Below are 19,685 nucleotides of genomic sequence, written 5' to 3' on the forward strand. Positions count from 1 at the left end.
CAAATCACAAATTAATATTAGAACTTAAAATGAAAATTTAAAATTTATAACGATTTGCGACATGTAAATGATGCAGTTGGTTAGCCCACTTGTCATCAATGATCTTCAAACCTTTCATAGAATTTGCAATTTTCCTTAATGGCTAGTTTTGCTCGGCTTAATGCCTCATAAAGATATCCCCTCGCTGGCTTAACATCAGCATCAACCATCTTCAGTATTTGCACAAGTGGGGTGGTCGCTCAAATAGCCAGTTGCTAATAATATCCTAAACGTCCCTTCTAGTCGAATTTTGAGCAAGAAATGAAGAAACTCACCCCTCTGATGCCACTATGATGCAACTTGTTTTTTATTATTATTATTATTATTATTATTATTATTATTATTATTATTGTTGTTGTTGTTGTTGTTGTTGTTGTTGTTGGTAGATAAAAATAGGGTTTGGGGTCATTTTGGATTTCTAGTTTTCTTTAGGGGTTTTTGAGTCTTTTTTGGTTGTAGAGTATTGAGGGGCAAAATTGGAAGTTTAATTTTTAAAAGATGAAAGTGTTATGATTTTGTATTGATTAGATCTCTTGGGAGTAACATAGGTTTTAGGTTTATTTTTTCCTATAAATATGTAATTTGACAGGAAAAAGAAGAGATAAGAGAAGAAGAATTTATTTTGGATCTTGTGAAAAGATTTTTTTGGGGTGGACTCCCTTGCAGACCTTAAGAGGGTATAATCTCTTAAGCCTTGTCTTATGTTTTTTTGGTTTATTTATTTTCTTTCCTTTTTTCTCTACATCAATTGGTATCAGAGCCTTGAGATCCAAATACCATGATGTTGTCATAATCATCTGCCAATCCAGTTATAGTGTGTGGATGCAATCATTGAACGATTCACAAAAGGCCTGACAGAATGTCTTGGCAGAATAATACAACACTTTTCTGTAAGATCTACGCAACACATTGCAACATGGGGAACAAGAGGACGATGAAGACGTGGACATATCACCAATTCATGCTTTGGTAACAAACCACAACATGCTCCAGAAGCCGATCGGTTGTAAGGCATGAAATACAAATGGAGGAACCTGTAAGAGATTTTGGCATTGCAGTCAATTTTCCCCAAATCAAAATTTTAATTGACTAATTGGTTCATTGAAGAAGACAAAGTACCCTGACGAATAGTGGCGCTTTGTCACCAATGATGTGATGACTTTCAAATTTTTTTTAGTGTACTACTTTCCTGATTTTAGGTTTGGGGTTAATTTGGGTTTCTACTTTTCTTTAGGGGTATTTATGTTTCTTTAGTGGTAGAGAATTGAATGGTATAGTTGGAAGTTAAACATTAAATAGATGAAGGCCCATGATGTAATATTGATTAGAGTTTCTTAAAGAGCAAGTTAGGTTTTGAAGTTAGTTTCTTATATAAATATATAACTATTAGAATAAAAAAAGATAGAGAAGAGAAAATAATTTATTTTACCTCGTGAAGAGATCTTTTGTGGGGGACTCCCTTACAGGCCTTGAGAGAAGATATATTCTCTTATTTTTATTTTTGTATTTTATTTTTCTAGTTTTTTTCGTTTCTTTTCCCCCTTCTCCCTACATCAATTAGTATCAGAGCTTTGAGATATACCATGATCCCATCAAGCATCTGCCAATCAAATTGTACAACGTGCAGGTCAGATAATTGAGAGACTTATAAAAGGCCTGACATAATGTATTGGTAGAGTAATACAACAAGTTGTAGTACATATTCTACAAGATCTACTTTGTAGATTGCAATATGGGGAACAAGGTTATGAAGAGCTCGAAAAGATAAAATTGATCACTGATTTAAGCTTTGGTCACACAACACATGCTCCAGAAGTTGATCTAGTTGCAAGGCTTGAAAAATGGTGGAAATCATAAAAAATTTCAGTATTGTAGCCAATTTTCTAGACATATAAGATATTTGTTGGTTTAAGTTCAACAATCAAAAGTTCGATCAGAAAAGGGTGAAAGTACCAGGTTGGAACATAGTGAAGAAGACTATGAAGGGAACTTTCGAATTCCATAAGCTCAAGGTCGAGCTTATTTCAACTTTGGGAGAATAATGTAATGAGTTTTTTAACTTCTTTTACTTTACTATTTTCTAGATTTTAGGTTTGAGATTAGTTTCAATTTCTAGTTTTCTTTAGGGGTATTTGTGTCTCTTTTAGTTGTAGAGAATTGAGCGGTATAGTTGGAAGTTAAATATTAAATAAATGAAGGGCTTGGGTATAATATATATTAGAATTTCTTAAAGAGCAAGTTAGGTTTTTGGAGTTGTTTTCTTTTGTAAATATGTAATTGTTGGACCACAAAAAGATAGAGAAAATGAGAAGAATTTATTTTGGGTTTTGTCAAGAGATTTTGGGTGGATTCTCTTACAGATCTTGAGAGAGGGTATATTCTCCCACCTTTTAATTTTATCTTTTAGTTTTCTAGTTTGTTTATTTTCTTTTTCCCCTTCGCCCTGCATCAACTAACAATTCAAGTGGTCTTTAAAGGATGTCATGTGCATAACAAGCTCGAGGTCGAGCTTCACCTAACCTCGGGAGAATGATGCAACGAGTTATTTATTTTATAGGAGATAAAAATTAGGGTTTGGGTTTATTTTGGGTTTCTAGTTTTCTTTAGGGGTATTTGTGTCGTTTTGGTTTGTAGAGAATTGTGGGGCAGAATTGGAAGTTTAATTTTTACAAGATGAAGGGTTATGATTTAGTATTGAATAGGATTTCTTAGGGAGCAAGTTATGTTTTAGTTTTTTTTCTATAAATATATAATTTGACAAGAAAAAGAAGAGATAAGAGAAGAAGAATTTATTTTGAATCTTGTGAAGAGATCTCTTTGGGATAGACTCCCTCACAAACCTTGAGAGGGTATAATTTCTCAACCCTTGTCTTATATTTTTCTGGTTTATTTATTTTCTTTCCCCTCCTCCCTACATCACACTATTTGCTTCAATCATGCTTGCTGCCTTAGGATAGATTGAATATCAAGTATGAGGTGGCAAATCTTATGATGACGGGCCTACTGAGTGCTCTATGCTGTCTCATTTAGCTCAGGATAGAATGATTGTATATAATTTTCACAATCCTTTTCCCTTTTCGAAGGCAACCCACTCACATACCTCGACTGGGCTATGGCTTACAACATGAGATCAATACAATGAGTTGAGCTAGGGCACCAAACTCAATTTTCTCTCTCATAAGCAACCTCCCTGCTTTCACATATCATTATTAGTAATTAGAAGCACCATAGTTTGTTCCCCAATATTCTCTACTACTCTAGTGCATCGTCTGAATTGGAGTCTTCCAGTCCTCTTTTGTGAGAGATCTACACTAGAATGGAAAATTGTACCTTTTGAGCAATAGATCAAGAAATTAACAATTTACCTCCCTTGCCTGTCCTTTCAACCATGAGACATTATTATCACCCAAGTCTTAGGCCATGAATGCTTAAAATCTTCAAGGAATAGGTTAACTTCGATCACCTCATGATGTAAACAACTGCTTGCAATCTTACTTGTAATTAGGACCTTAAATTTCAGCCTTTTCTTCGTCTATCATGCTTTCTTTCTGTCGCTTTCGAGGCTATGGGTTTTTTCTATGCTCCATATCATCCCACTATTTGCTGCATGAAATAGGTTAGCAGTGTAATAGAACCACCTTACAACTGCCCCTTGACATATTATCCTTAACTTCAATTGCTCATGAGGAATGAAGGGTCCTGTAGTGGTATTTGGGCCTAAAAGGGTCAATTTTAGAATGCTCAAGAGGTTGGTGTGGGGGTGGGGGTGGGGTTGGGGTTCAGGTTGGGGTTGCCAGGGCCGGGAACTATTAGAAAGTTGAGAAGATATAGAAGGCGTTCTCAAGGTGGAAGACCAAAAGAGCCCTGGCCCATGCCCTCCCATACCAGGCACTGCTGGTTTGAGAGGTGCCACTGGCTCGGGAAGAATACTGCTTGCATCTCCCGCCTGTCTAGCATTTATCTCATCAATTTCCATTTGTCCAATTTGGAGATTATCCATCTCTGCTAGAGTAGCCCTCCTTGTCTTCTCCATATGGGCCAGAAACTCTGCATTCTCATCTTCTGTAGTAGGTGCATGGTATTCATTGCCTATCTCCTCAATCACCTTGTATTTCCACATCTTCTTTCTTTTTACTGCCTCCAATGATTTCTGAATGTGCTCTTTAACTGCCACGGGTACTGTGCTACATGCTGAACATCAGTCTTAATTTTTGCAAGGTGATATTTTAGGCTACTAATCCCGCCTGTCATCTCTCCCCACAAAATTACACCTCACCCCTTCCTTTATCAGTCAATTTCTCCCCATACTCCCGTGCTGGATCTTCACTCATCAACTTCTAAGCCTACAAAAGCAAGATATATAAAAATTGAACACCTAACCAATGTTTTATAACTGATATAGCTCCTATTAGAACAAAATGCTTTCTAATAGTAAAACAGTACCTATCAACAAAAAAATAGTCCGTAGATGCAAAAGAAAATAGTACTTATTTTCACAAACAATAATTCCCATTAATATAAATTAGTTCCTATTATCAAATATTTTGTCTAAGCAAGATGGTAGAATAACATAAAATAAAGGTAAATGATATAAATAAAAAATGGTTCCTATTAGCAAGAAATAGTTTTTAGATGCAATACAAATAGTCAATATTCAAAATTCCTAGTTGCAAAAATATTTCCTAGTACAATAAATAGAAAACATTAGCCAAAAAATACTTCCTCTTAGACATAATAAAAACAAAGTTTCTTAAATGCAAAATATAGATCCTAGATGCAGCAAACAGCATAAAAAATTGTAAGTTATAACATTGAGTTTAAAACAAAATCACCGTTGAGTTTATGCATAAAAAAAATCAATAACTTTGAATTATTGGTTCTTTTGAGATAAAAATTCTCCTTCCAACACAATGGAAGAAAGATAAATCCAGATATAGCAATATGAATACAACGTAAGGACTATCATAACATTAAAAAAAACTTAACACTATAATTTCTACCAATTGCAGTCATCAAAATGGATCTCTGGGTACAAGAAATTGAGAAAAAGAAATTCTAACCAATATATGTCTTGCGATAAAATTTAACTAAAAATGCCACAAAATGCATGAATAACACAAATAATAGTGGAATGATTGATAATCCTAAAAATTCAACCTAACTTATGGATTTAAATCGCAAGAAATAGGATTTACCTGAAATTTTGAGGTTGATTTCCTGATCTGTATTCAGTGCGAGTCGGCTTGAAATCCTTGTCAGAGCTTCTAAATCCTTGTCAGAGCTTCTTTATGCAGCTGGAAAGTGAAACAAAACCCCCAAACAAATTATGGGTTCCAATTTGGATATAGGAGATCCAAGGTTCTTAAAAAAGTCCGATGTCGATTTTTTTTTTGGATCAACTAGCCTATGATTGGATCAAGAACACAAAGATAAGGCCAGGTTTGGCTTTCAGCAAGGATCACCATTGGATTCGGAGAAATCATTGCTTTTCAAAATTGGGCCAAAAAACAAAACACCAATTTCATTGATCTACAAGATCAAAGACACCAAATCCAATTTAATCCAATTTATTGTGAAAGAATAAAACACATGACGGTGGCTTGCCTCTACTCCGTCAAAGACAAGGTAGAGTATCACACTACATCACTACTAATGCCTATCAATTGAATAATAGGTGATCCAATTTATTGTGAAAGGACAAAACATATGGCGGCGGCTTGCCTCGACTTCGTCAAAGACAAGGTAGAGGATCATAATGCCTATCAATTGAATAATAGAAGCTTTCGCTAGAAATATTCTCCAATGCCTTGTCCCATGGCCAACTTGACTTGACTTCCTTAGAAACAAGATATCTATGCTTCTCTTTCCATCTTGAAGGGTAGTATTGAAAGTCAATGTTACTCATTACTTTTAACTTATGATGTGTCTAACTAATATTTGTATCATATTGTGTATGAGTAATGATCCTATGAGACCCGCCCACACCCATGTGTGTAGGACCCCAAAGGATCAGAATTAAGTTTGGCACAGATCTCTAGAAAAGTCAAGTCCCACACCCATGTGATAACTTTTCTAGAGATCTGTGCCAAATTTAATGGTGATCCTTTGAGGTCCTACACACATGGGTGTGGGAGGGTGTCACAGGATCATTACTCATTGTGTATTGGTAAGGATACACATGGTTTTGAGTTTAGATGTATGCTGTCAGGGTAGTAGCTGATTAATTTTTATTGCTTTTCACCTCTGTCATTCTCTCAATAAAAAGTCTCTCTTAAAAAAAGAAGAAGCAAAAAAGTGCCTCTCCATATCTCAGATTTTGGTTGAGGTTTCATTCTCCAAGTTCTATTTTATGTGCATAATGAAAATTTTCTAGATCATACCTTAAAGAGAAATGTAGATTTCTGTGCAAGAGATATTATCCATTGTCTGTTTTGAATCTTTTGATATTCTAAACACAGTAAGACATTCCAATGATTCTCTTTTGCTTTCTTGCTGATATTGGCCACTATTGTTTTGGTGCTTACATCTTATCTTTCTCTGCTTGCTTTTATATCTCTTCTTTCTTTTTATGAAGGCCATCTCTTTACTGCTGATTTGTAATATTTAGTTTTTAATTTTTCAGTATATGGAGATGAAGTCAAAATCAAAACCTTTGGAAGGAAAAGATACATCCCATCTGCATGCTGACTTATCGACTCTTGGATCACATACAGCTGATGTTGAGTCAGTTTGTTCAAAAGCGCTAGAAATGCTACAAGAGCGTACAAAGGCAAGACATGATTATGTTCTTGATAGGCATCCTACAGGAGAACTTCAGTTTTCTAATGTTGCAAGCACTAGTAATCATGAGAATAATGAATTGCAAATTTTTGGCAATGATGATATCATGAAATTCAAGCTATCAGAAGAATGCCTGTGTAGGACTTATTTTGAATGTAGATTTGATAGGTATGCTAATACGTCCTAGGGTTTGATAGAAAGGTTTCCAATAAATGCAATTCTGGAGAGCGATGTTGGATCAAACATATTACCTCCATCTTTTCTGGCAAATACGTATGCATCTATGAGGTATCTCTCTTGAAGATCAGAGTTTCTTCATATCTTTTTCCTTTTTGTATGAGTAATGTTTACAATATTGATTATATTTCCATGTGCATTGTGTATTTGTTATAATATTGTTTCAGCTGCATCTTTATTGAAAGGTTATAGTAAGCATCTTCCACATTGTGAGTTTTGAACTCCTCCCATTTATTTCATCATCATTATCATGAAAGCCATTTCCCAACTATTTGGAGTCGGCCACACGAATCCTGGTCCGCCATTTTGCTCTATCGAGTGCCATATCTTCCGGTACAGTGCATCGCTTGCATGCAACACCTTAGCATAAGCAGATGACCTAGATTCATGATTCATGGAATGTTTTGACAAATTTTACGTTGGCTGCCTACCTAACACAACCCACCTCCTTTACTTGGGCTTGAGATGGGTTAAGGGAAAGTTTAAGGTCCTCACCCTTCTTAGGCCAAACTCCTCCCATTTATTTATGAGTGCAAAATGTAATATGCCTATAAGCCTTTAATATTTGGATTTTTAGATACATTATTTTTTTAATGAATTTTCAAGAAAAAGGAATTAGGATATTTCCAAAGCTTTTAGCAATCTGATTATATAAGAATTTCTCGTATAGCTGTTGCTTCTAAGTAGTGTTTTAAAACATGGCTTGGAGGGGTGCCTCGACCAATCACCGATCCTAATCCCGATCGGCGAACCGGACCAGCTGGATCAGCTATAGGGCAAAATAATAAAATAGAAGAGACACCTAAATAAAGGGAGGATTCTGCTATTAGTGCTTAGGGAGGTTTGAACCTCCAACCAAGTGCTATAAAGCCGCATACGCTAGCCAATTAAGCTGTTCAAGCTAATTGCTACAATATCACATACCATATAATATGTGATATACTAGTATGTAATATTATCGATTGAGAAAATAATGATAAGTACTATTAGAGCATCAAAAGGAAGCTGAATCTCCAACCAAGTGACTTTCAGCCACCCATACTTGCCAATTGAGCTATTCCAATCATTTGGTATATTTTATATATCTTATATTCTATATGTTTATCAAAGTGTGTAGTTTGACTAGGAATCGGCATGGTCTCAGACGATTCTTGATCTGGATCGGTGATTTTCCAGTCCCTGCTTTTAAGTAAAGATATTTTATTTTGAGCAGAAGTTAAGATATTTCTCATGTTGATAGTTTTTAAGAAAGGCTGGGAATGTAGAGCTTTAATTTGGTATACTTGAATCAGAGGTTTGAATGGATTGTCCTATGAAGAGAGTTTATTCGTTGGGGTTATGTTATATGAAGGAAATGCCCTGCTGATCACTTAGTTCAACTCCACCCCATTAAGCAACTGTTAGCTTCAAAGATGAACTCTGCCTTGTGACTTGGAAGGGAGCTCTGCTGCTGCTCTCGGTTATGACTTAGAATTATTAAGTTCTAAGTTGTGTGATGTGAGAATATTTTGTTCACTAGTCTCTTGATGGATTACGTACACGATACAGTAAAGTGGGCTAAAGACATATCTGACTGGAGAAAAAGTGTGAGGGAAAAGTTACCATTACTGCCCATGCCATGTGCACAACACCACTTTGATACTATCTCTGTAGTTTCCAAATGCAATCAGGTCTCTCAAGACCCATTGTCAACCCAAACTGGAGCAAAATCAGGTATAGTCAAAATAATATTGTGTTGGGTCAAAGTTATGTAAAACGATATACTTCCTTAGGGCCTTGTAAGGGTTTTTTCATCAATAACCCCATCATGTCGACCAGCTCATGTCATGGGTCAATCCCAGCGGGAGGTTTGTTGAATTGGCTCAAGTTTCGAGTCAGCCAACAAATATCTAAGTGCTCTCTCTTAAGTTAGCATGCTAGTCTGAAGAGTTTATCTCTGTTATTTAGTTTCTTGTTTATAACCGCGTTAGTCGTAAAATGTGGTTACCTGTCCTTTAATCATCTCGATATTATGATGTTCAACTTCCATGTGTTTTTGCCTTCCATGCTCTACAAGGTTATTTGATCACTCTAATTCTCACACTAGACAGTCATGGGCCATCTAAGCTGATTCCCGATGTATGTAATGAGATTGGGCTATTAGGTATAACTTTTGATGCTATGACTGTGTGCATCTTAATTGGCTCAGTACTTGAATTGCCTGTGGTCAATTGTCTCTCGCTTCTCAGGAAACAAGATTTTTTTTGTCCATTAAAATGAAAAACCATGGAGCAAAATATGGCTATGGCAGGAAACAAGATTTTCTTTTCAGAAAGCTTAGGGAATGTAACTCTCCGTTGCTGGACAAATGGCTATGGGAGTACACACACAGAAAATGATCACCTATGGCAAATGGTGATTATAACACAATTATGGGTACGAAGCCGCTTTTTGGCTACATAGAGGAAGAGCCACTAGTCAAGCTCGTGAGCTTGGAAAGCTATTGTTAGCAGCCTCATGGCTTTCTTAAGCAATATTCAATTCAATATGTACCAAAAAATGGGGACCACCTGTTTTTGGGTGGATCTTCAGGTGAGCTTCTAATCCTTGGGGCTGGACTTCCCAAATCTTATCTCCACAGCTGCCGATCAGAAAGCAACTGTCTTGTGTTACTACGAGTAACTAGAAGGCTAGATTATATGGATGCTAGGTTTAGGCACGACCTGGATGGCAACGAAGCCACAGAATTGGCATCCTTGTCGGCGATCCTTCAAAAACCACTACGTGCCCCACTCAGGCAGTGACAAGTTGGTCTGCTGCCGGCCCACTACTGGTTTATTCTCGGTTTCCTCCTTCGATGGTGCCCCCATCACCTCGGATGGAAGCCCTGTCACGATCTCAAAGGCCTGGTTCACCCCTGCTCCTCCAAATCAGTTGGTTGGTTTACTTGGTTGTATTTAAAAAGGCACTTACCCGGGACTGTATGCAGAGGAGGTATCCCATTCCCAAATAGATGTACGATGTGCATGGACAACAAGTTCCATCGTTTATCCCTTCATCCCTGCAAGTTTTTGGATTCTACTTGTTACCCCCTTCCCTGCCACGGTCTTTCTATGGCATATTCTATTTTCGTCTCCATTTGGTCCATGTGTATATATTGGCCCTTTTGTTTGGTGTATTTCTATTTTTCACCTGCATCTGGTCCATCTGGCTCGACTGGAGCAGGTGCATCTTTGAGGGCAAGAGCAAAATAATCTCCATCTACGATTGCCTGAACCCATTATTCTAGGCCCAGAATCATAAATCTACCAGGTCTTACTTCTTGGTTGCCCTGGGTCAGAGTGGGAGACACGTTATATGGTCTGCCCCCAATGGCAATCACAAGATCATCGCATTGGCACCCACCTAAGTTTGGAGTCACCAAACTCAACTTCTTTCTTTCTTTTTTGTTTTTGTTTTTTATTTTTATTTTTTGATAATGTTAAGTCTATATTGATATAGTGAAAACCCAAAACAAAATCTGTACAAAATGGCAAGACACACAAAATTCATACAAAAAACAAGACAACCGTTCTGATTAGGTCTGGCGTCTTATTACACCCAACTCAACTTTGACAGGTGCTCTTCGGCCAACCTTGGCTTGGCCGGCATTGTGGGAGTGTTTAGGCTCCACATGGGAGTGATCCTGTTAACCTATTCAGGTCCTGTTGGTTTCTCAGACAACTTCAGCTGAAGCCCAGGCACTGCTCACAGGTCTTAAGTGTTTAGCAGGAATATGAGAACCTCTCTTTTGATTGAAGGCGACTCCCAAAATGTCATTCCTTGGAACAAAAAGGTCTTCCCCTGTCCTTGTTGCCTAAAACACATAATTCGATCAAAGTTTCGAGCTTGTCTCTCATTACAATTTAGATGTTACTTTTACATATTTGTCGCAAGAGGCAAATTCTCTGGCATACTTTAGTGAAAAAAGGGACATTCAGAGCAGGATTTTTTTTTTTTTTTTTTTTAAATTGTTAACTTTTGTATTGGTGAAACGGATGTATAAAACATTGAAGCACCCACAGACCGGATGTTTGTATACAAAACTCCTTACGAGGTCCAAAAAATGCTATACAAGCCTAGGTTCAATAGGAAAGTAACAAAAAGGTAAGGTCTAAAGCTCAAAGAGGTGCTCAAAAGTCTCTTGAGTGTTCTTCTATGAGGTGCCATCCTTAGCAAGGGTGTCGGCTGCAGCATTGGCTCCCCTCCACGTATATTGCCAAGCGACGTGCATATCCCTGCAAAGGTGGAACCATGGAAGATTTCGTAAGAAATGCACTCCAATCTCCAAGGGCAGGGGGAGGATTTAGATGCCCATGCCATGACATTTTTGGAATCGCCCACAATACTCAAGGTTGCACTCCAGGATGGATTGAGCTTGCGAAGTCCCATGGGAAGGGCTAAAGCTTCGGCCACAGGGGAGTTGGCTTAGCCAATGCAGTGGGAAAAGGAGTGCACACTCCCAATGCATGGAATTGGGATATGGATGGAATATAATGAAATAGAGCCACTTTGAGGTTCCCTATGAAATGAGGCATGGAGCGGAGCCACTATAAAGAAGTTCCAGGAGTTATGAAGAAAGCTTCGGGCCCATATTGGTAATGGGTTGAGAATGAGAGTTGAACTCTATGAGATCTAATCTCTCGTTGTTCCTCAGTAGCTTAGTGGTAGAGTGGTCGGTTGTCAACTGTCAAGGCTCTTTTTGAGAATGTGACCCAGCTGAACATTGGATCTTGGGGCGAATGAAGGAGAACTAGGCTCTGGCCCGGTAGGGAGGTGGGGGGGGAGGGCGGGGTGGGAGGTGGGAAAGGGGGCCTTTGGAGATTCTTGCAAAAAGAGGAGACAGTAGGTACCCGAGGGGGCCAGAGACATCCCCTGGTGTGGGATAAAAGTTGAGTGGAGGATAGAGGATACTGCCAGAAATTCAGGGATCTCTAGGTCCAGCAGGGGCCTTTTGAATCTAGGATGCAAACTCTAGTTTGGAAGCATTCAACTACTGTGGCCTGGGGGTACCTGTCAACTAGGAAAAGATGGGGTAACCTGTCCTTAAGGGGGGTTTGGCCTAGCCACAGGTCGACCTTGTGGCCAGAATGAGGGTGGAAGCGGATGTTGTTGGTGAAGTGAGGGAGACTGCAAAGTAACGACCTCCATACTCGCAAAATTTTGGGACCAGCCCTGCCAACTGGGAGCCAAGCTTCTTCCTCACAGTGGTATTTGTGATGAACAACCTCCTACCAAAGGTGGTTCTCCTATGTAGCAAAGCGCCACCACCACTTGCCAATTAGGGCTAGGTTATTGGATCTGAGATTGCAGATGCCTAGGCCCCCTTGAGATTTGGGAGTGTGCACTCTTGCCCAAGATATGAGGTGGTATTTTCTCCCCCTTCTTCGGTCCAAAGGAAGTTCCTCATGAGTTTCTCTAGATAGTCGGCCACCAAGGATGGCATGAGGAAGAGAGACATCTGAAAAATAGGAATATTGGAGAGGGTAGCCGTTATAAGGGCGTGGGGGAGAGCTATCTGCCCTTCCAGTCAGCCTGCCTGCAATCAAATTTGTATACAATGTGACTCCATTGACTGGTTTTGGGTTTCCTAATGCAAAGTGGCAGACCCAAGTCAGTGGAGGGAAAATCTTCCACCTTGCATCCCAATTTGTTGGCTAGAGAAGTGAGAAGCTGGGGCTGAAGGGCAAACCTCATCACCTTTGTTTTAGCCATGTTAACCCTGAAACCCATACCCATCTCGAAGCATTTGAGAAAAAGTCTTAGGTAGTCGATCTGGAAGGGGTCAGCATTGCAGAAAATTAGGGTGTCATTGGTGTATTTCAGGTCCATTTCTCCCCCACCTTGAAGCCTTAGAGGAAGCCACCTCTGTACATACCCGTGATCGACTTGCTGAAGACATCGCTGCTCTGGGTTAGCCGTTAACGAGCACTGAAAATAATGGGTTGGAAATGCACGCTCTGATCCAGGATCTCCAATGCTGGCTGAAACCTGTTCTGGAAAGGGTTTCATCTAGGATTTTCCAATCTACATGATCAAAGACTTTTTCCCAATCTAATTTGATGACCACCCCTAGGGTTTTAGCCAAGTGACGGGAGTGGATGCATTCATGCGCCATTAAGGCACCATCTAAGATTTGGCGGTCCTTAACAAAAGCTCTTTGTGATGGGGAATTGACCCACCCGAGGATAGCCCTTAGTCTGGTGGTTAGGACCTTGGACAAAATTTTGTTAGAGCTATTAATGACGCTAATAGGACGGAAATCTTATAGTTCCTCAGCCCCTTCAATCTTGGGGATTAGGGCGATGAATGTGGCATTTATGGTCTTGATTATGATCCCTCTCTCGTGGAATTTATTAAATATGGCGACTAAGTCAGGGCACATGGTATCCCATAATTGTTGAAAAATGTTAGCGGCTAACCGTTTGGACCTGGGGCTCGGTCTTGTCCTAGTTCTTTGATAGTCGAGAGAATTTCCTCTTCGAAGAAGGTTCTTTTGAGCCAGGCGGCTTGATGAGGAGGAATGGAGTTGAAAGAGAGGACGACCATTTGCAATCTACGCCCTAATGGCGCTGAGAAGAGTTTCTCGAAACTTGATAATAGCCTCCTCGATTAGGTGAGGTTGATCGAAAATCTGGTTATTGACCTCTCCGGCAGTTTTTTTTAATACACGCATGGCAAATTGTAGACCTTTACCCAAATTAATTTGAGATTCAGTTCATCAAAAAATAAATAAAAAAAATCCTCAAGGTCTTAAGCTGAAGTTGTGATCAATCAAAATGTGATCATGAATTGTCTTATGTCTCCTGCTCTTTTGTCCTACAAGTCTTGCAGTTGGCTTATCATTACCGGTTCCTATAGTTGCTTTATTTAAGTGTCAATATAAAGCATCAAGTCTCGATATTTCATTAAGAAGCCTTCATTAGCTGCTCCAAGAGCCTTGGCAATTTTGTTCTAATCAGCCTCGTGCTTCGAACTTTTGAGTCAATCTGACTACACGTTTATCCAGATTAGTTGCCCCAACTCACTCAATCTCAAACCATTTGATACATCACTCAATGGACACTTCTTCTGTGATAGGTCTTCCTGCAAATTTCAGGTGGGAGACGGGTTGTAGATCTGGTCAAGGAGAGAAACCTATGATCCACCCCATAGTTGTTGGAAATGCTTGAGATTTAATTTAGGAATTAGAATCGCGGGTGCTTGGAAGATTTCTGTTGTCGAAATTGCTATTCGTACATGGGGAATTGCCGGAAATTCGATTCCTACTTTATTGGAATCAAGTTTCAACCTAAATGGAATTAAGATGCGTACCTCTATGGAATTGTGTTTCAACCCAAATGGAATAAAATTTCTACTTCTTTGGATCGAGTTTCAGATGAATTGGAATCAGTATTCATACTAGTTTCGATTTGAGTTTTGACCCATGTGGAATCGAGATTCTTACCTCTATAGATCGATTTTCAATCCAATTGGAATCGAGATTCCTACATCTATGCAATCGACACCCAAGAGTTTAGCACCGCACCAGAAATCATCAGGAAATTTGTTTCATAGGGCAAAAGGTTCAAGTTTCTAGAGTGATTTTATGCAAGAATCATGGTTTTAAAATGCGGCCGCATCGCTGCATCTTCGGCCGCATAAAGCGTTATGCGCTGGGCAGCGCATCGCAATAGGCCGCATATGTGCTTCGGAGAGATACGCCCGCATATGCGCCACATCTCTCCGCATATACAGCTGCATCTCGCACCCAGCCATTTCCGTGGAAAAAAAACCCTCAGGCATGGGTATTTTGGACATTTTGAGCTCCAAAAAAGGAGGGAAAGGGTTTTGGGGGGTATTATACTCCCCAAACAACTAAAAACAGCCACATCTGTGGCTTTTTCTGAATCAAATCAATAACAAAAAGGTGGAGGAATTTTTTTTTGTGAAGTTATTAGATTTTCTATTGCTTGATGATTGGTTGATTTACATTTTTTGGGTGTTGATTTGAGGAAGTTTAGGCGAAGTTTAGACTGATGATGCACATGGAGACTCTCAAGATAACTTCTTTGATTAAGATTTGAAATTTAGAATCTCAAGACTTGAGAGTTGAGAAATGATGATGATTTGTCTTGAGCTTGACTTTTGAACTCTTTAATATTTAGAGACTTTTAGTTTGCATTTTGTAACTTTAAAGTTTGTGGTTGCAAATTTGTGATTATGGTTGTTGAATGTTTTATGAAGTTAGTTTCAATTTTCTAGCTTCTATTAGGGGATAGTTGATACAGAATCTCCGACATGCGACAATTGATACTTTTGGAGTTAATGAAAAAACTAAATACGTACTATCACATAAATCACTTTCATATTTTTACTATGCATTAACCTATTTTTTAGATTTTGTAGAATTTTTTATATTTATTGATTGTATCCTGGTGATGCACCGCATTGCCGCATCCCCCCCCCCCCCAATACATCAGGCCACATCTCGCATTTTAAAACACTAGCAAGAATTCCTTAGTATGGAATCAATGTATTTAGTATGCTTAGCCATGGTTCCCCTTGCATTGGAATTGGGATCCTCAAAGGTCATAAAGACCTGGACAAGGGTTTCCCTAGTATTTAAATCGGTGTATTGAGCCTTAATTACAATATCTGTATCAAGGTTGAGTGGCCTAGATTTGGGTTAAGTAGAATTAATAGACACGTATAAGTCCATTAGATGGTGGTTATAAAACAAACTGAGATTTTGATTTCATATTTATAGTTGAAAATGGTGATCTATTTATGCCATTTTGTTGCACTGTATTGTAATCCTAATCAAACCCAAATCTCTTTCCCAATTTTCTTTAAGAAACACCCGCCAGTTCTTGCACTATTAGAAATATATTCCAAATCGAACCCAAATCTTTTCCCCAATTATCTTTAAAAAAAGTTACCGAGTTCTAGCATTATTAGAAAAACAATTGTCTAGGATCCCTAATCCTATTTTCAAAATATAGCATTTACTTGACATGGTGAAATGAAAATGAGTACATTTAATGAAAGAGAAAATAAAATAATATTTGTTTATTTATATTCACATTGTATTGTAGCGTTAGTGCTAAAAGTCTAAACATCACAAGCACACTCATGGAGAGACGGTGATAGAAATTTTAACATTATAAGAGAGCACAAAATTACGACATATAAAATTACACTGTTGTGGCATTTGAATTCCACAAAAGTTGAATTGAGATTCCTAAAATGTGGAATCGAGGTTCCTAAATTCAAGGAAACAGGTTTCATGAAGATTCCTTAACAGAATTGCAGAATCGAGATTCTGAAACAGAATTGCTACTTGGGGTGAGAGATTCTGGTAACTATGATCCATCCAACAGAGCCGCTCCATGGATAATGACACTTGATGGAAACCATCATGATTGTGAATTGGAAATGGTGCGAGGCTCCTCCATTTTCTAATATTTCTAAAAAGCCTTTAAGTATGATTTGAGTAATATGGGTACTTATGGCCTCATTGAAGGTATGGCCTTTAATAGAGCAGAATGATGGACCAGGATTCATGTAGCCGACCCCAATTATTGAGAAAAAGTTATGATAATGATGATGATGATGAGTCGTGGAATGCATGTCTTAATTCAACCATTTCATTTGTTGCAAAAAGCAAAGAACACATTTTGTGCGACACCTAGAAAATCGCAATGCACATGATTTTGTGGCTCAATCTTTCAAGTCACCCCCAGCTTCCAGGATTTACTTGAATCATGGGCCATTAAAATTTTATATCATTCGTTGCTATCATTTTTCCCCTTTATATCTCCAAGTTTATACATGTATAAAAATCCATTCCCTCAGATCAATGGTGTGTCCACTTTTTATTGGTTTTCTATTTGGTTATAAATTGCAATCAAGATTATGTTTTCTAAAACATCTTGTGTGTGGTATGCAGGAGACGAGAGAAAATAAATGCAGCCAAGTTGCGGATCTGTGAGATTATAAAACCCATGAGTTCTTTTACTTGTAAAAGCGAAAATGGTGTGACTATTGATTTGGACGATGATGACAGTAACCACCCATCACAATGTGTGCACTTCAAGAAAAAACGCAAACGTGGAATCGAAGGAAATAATATTGATTGGGAGGACAATACTATTGAGATCCTTCTCCTCCATCGGGTATGTGTAATCTACTTGACCCTTTGCTTGTGCAAGTAATGTAAGTTTTGCCTGAATTATCCAATATAGTTGATATTATTCTATTATATTTGTTTCTGATAATTTTTTTTTTTTTGGGTTAATAAGTGGGGAATACAGGCCCCTACCTGTTTTTAGAAATGGTAAGTCGTTTTCGAATGTGTCAGTGGGAAACCTAGACCAGTAGCTGAGGCTCTAGTGGTGCTACCACCATGACCTCAACCCCTTTTTGATTCTTCTGTCTGTGAATTTCCATTCTATTAGCTTATGCATCACTTTCAATCATGTTATTTGACATGGTATCTTTAGAAAATCAATATGCTAAAACTAAGAGAGCATCAAATGTGCAGTTCGAATATTGCTTCAATTGCTTACAATCTGGTTTAGGTGTTGGTTTTTTTGTGAATGGTATGAAGGAATGGAAAAAAAGCTTAATAAAAATTAAACTGAACCTTACCATGAGCATCTTTTGAAAAGGTCCCAAGTGCCACCAATCAATCTGTTTCTTTCTTGCCTTTAGCTTAGACTCAAATCTGCAATCTTGCCTTTTCGTGTTTCCAGATTCAGATACTTCACAAACACAAACCAATGCTTTAATAATTTGTTTGTAGATGATCTCCCTAAGTTCCTTTTCCAGTGCCTAGTTTGACATTTCATCATACCTGCGGTGCTACCATGTCACTTGACACCCGCAGGTTTTTCTCTTAGTTCAAATTCATCTGCCAAATCCTTGTAAACTTCACTGTTTTCTTCATTTTGACCTCAGTAAGCAAAGAAAAAGAAAGGTAACAGGCCATTGGACATGAAATATATTGCTGCAATTATACTGATTGTCTGTACCAATATCTGGACTGTATAACTTAATCTCCACTCAAACAAGTATTGGAACATGGACTGCTTAGTGAGGATAGCTACGATAATGTCCCCTGTATACTGTACCCTCCCCAGTCCCTACATCCACAAACTCATTAGAGCAGCAATGAGGATGCCTCACCTTGCATAGGACGATGGCCTATGATTGCATGAGCTTTAGTAATATGTCTTTTAGGAATTTATGAGTATTTACAAAGTATACATCTTAAGCAGGGTTTCTAAACTCAGCAATTTGACTCAGGACTCACCTGAGTTGACTTGCCTCAGGACCTGTCAGAGTCTTTCCAGCATATCTTAAGACTCATCTGGGTCTGTTAATATCTTCCAATATGACTCAATTGAGTCTTACAGAGATGACTTGGACAGGACAACATTGAGTCTTTGTTACATGTATGTGTTTTTAAACATTGACATTTAAGTCTTCTTTTGTCGTTTTCATCATAGGAAAACTTCCCATAGCTTTTCCAATGATTGAAGTGTCTCACAACATTAGAATATTTCAAAAATCATCATTTGGAAGTAGACTAGCAGATCTATCCATCCAGCTATTCTTGTACTCTCTCCTTTGTTCCAAGGTGATAGGAAACAGCTTCATATTTTTGCAACTGCATGGAAAGTATCTCAAGCACCCTTCCTTGTGATGTTTGTGTTTCTTTATTCACAGGTAAGCGAAGAGGAAGTTGTGAAAGGCCACTATCGCTCATTATTAGATCGATACGTCTTTGATTTTGATAGTGACATTTCTGATGAGGAGTTCAGAAGTTATGCACGTTCTAAAGATGAAGTGAATGGGGTCCCACTCTTACTTTTCTCTTGGTACTATTTCTCTACAGTTTTCACATAGGCTAATGTTTGTTTCTGGCATATGTTCCTTGCAGGTGGCAAAATTGTTATCCAATAGCTTATCAATGATAAGGAAACAATAAGCATTAAGCCGTGGTCCTAGTTCTGGTTATGGGATGCTGATAACTCTATACTCTGTGGGCTTGAGGTCCTCGTTTGGAGAGCCAACTGGGCCATATTGTAAACACCATGATGAAGATCAAAATTGGATAAGTTTCTATACAATTATCTCTCTGAATAGGCTTAATTATCTTGCTTGGTGGAAAGTTGTTTCTCGTTCTCCTTGAAAAATTTAACTCGAACACATAACTAGGAAGAAAATCAGGAATCTCGATTTCAAAACCTCTGAAAAAAATGTTGAGAAATCTTTTTTCGTTGCAAATAATGATAGATATGAAACAAAAAGGTCTCAAAATGATGGTGGAAAGCGTCGTAGTAATAGGTGACCTCCTAGATGTGATCATTGTAATAATATAGGACATGTGAAGGTTGAGTATTATACCCACACTTAAAGCTCATTAATAACAGGACAACAGTCAGATCTACTGCTCAGATAGCAACCATTCAAACCCATCACTGTAACTGTGATCATTATCAACAATCAAGTAACAATACTGGTTCTTCTTTCAGCCTTGATTCTTCTTCTTCATTCTCTGACACAGGTAACCCATATGCTTCCATGTCTTCCTGTAATACTTTTCCTTATATAATAAACTCAGA

General features: G+C 38.3%; 1 protein-coding gene across 35 annotated transcripts in view; it reads left to right on the forward strand.

Annotated features, from left to right (window-relative positions):
* LOC18434389 (plant-specific TFIIB-related protein PTF2-like) overlaps positions 1 to 19,190 on the forward strand; it is a 53,221-nt gene extending 34,031 nt beyond the window's left edge. For 10 of the 35 annotated variants that reach the window (XM_088870578.1, XM_088870582.1, XM_088870573.1 and 7 more), the window contains 3 exons: positions 6,662 to 7,107; positions 17,006 to 17,231; positions 18,787 to 19,190. In XM_088870578.1, the coding sequence (XP_088726704.1) occupies positions 6,662 to 7,006 (345 nt within the window). In that variant the 3' untranslated portion in view covers positions 7,007 to 7,107; positions 17,006 to 17,231; positions 18,787 to 19,190. Of the gene's footprint in view, positions 1 to 580; positions 717 to 910; positions 1,076 to 2,806; positions 2,889 to 6,661; positions 7,108 to 17,005; positions 17,232 to 18,786 lie in introns of those variants that run through there. The other 25 variants (XM_088870575.1, XM_088870572.1, XM_088870569.1 and 22 more) reach the window with 15 other exon arrangements.
* Positions 19,191 to 19,685: the final 495 nt, after the last annotated feature.

Source organism: Amborella trichopoda, chromosome 6 (assembly GCF_054954075.1).
Source record: "Amborella trichopoda isolate Santa Cruz 75 chromosome 6, AtrichopodaSantaCruz75HAP2 v2.0, whole genome shotgun sequence".
In the NCBI taxonomy this organism is placed as follows: Eukaryota; Viridiplantae; Streptophyta; class Magnoliopsida; order Amborellales; family Amborellaceae; genus Amborella; species Amborella trichopoda.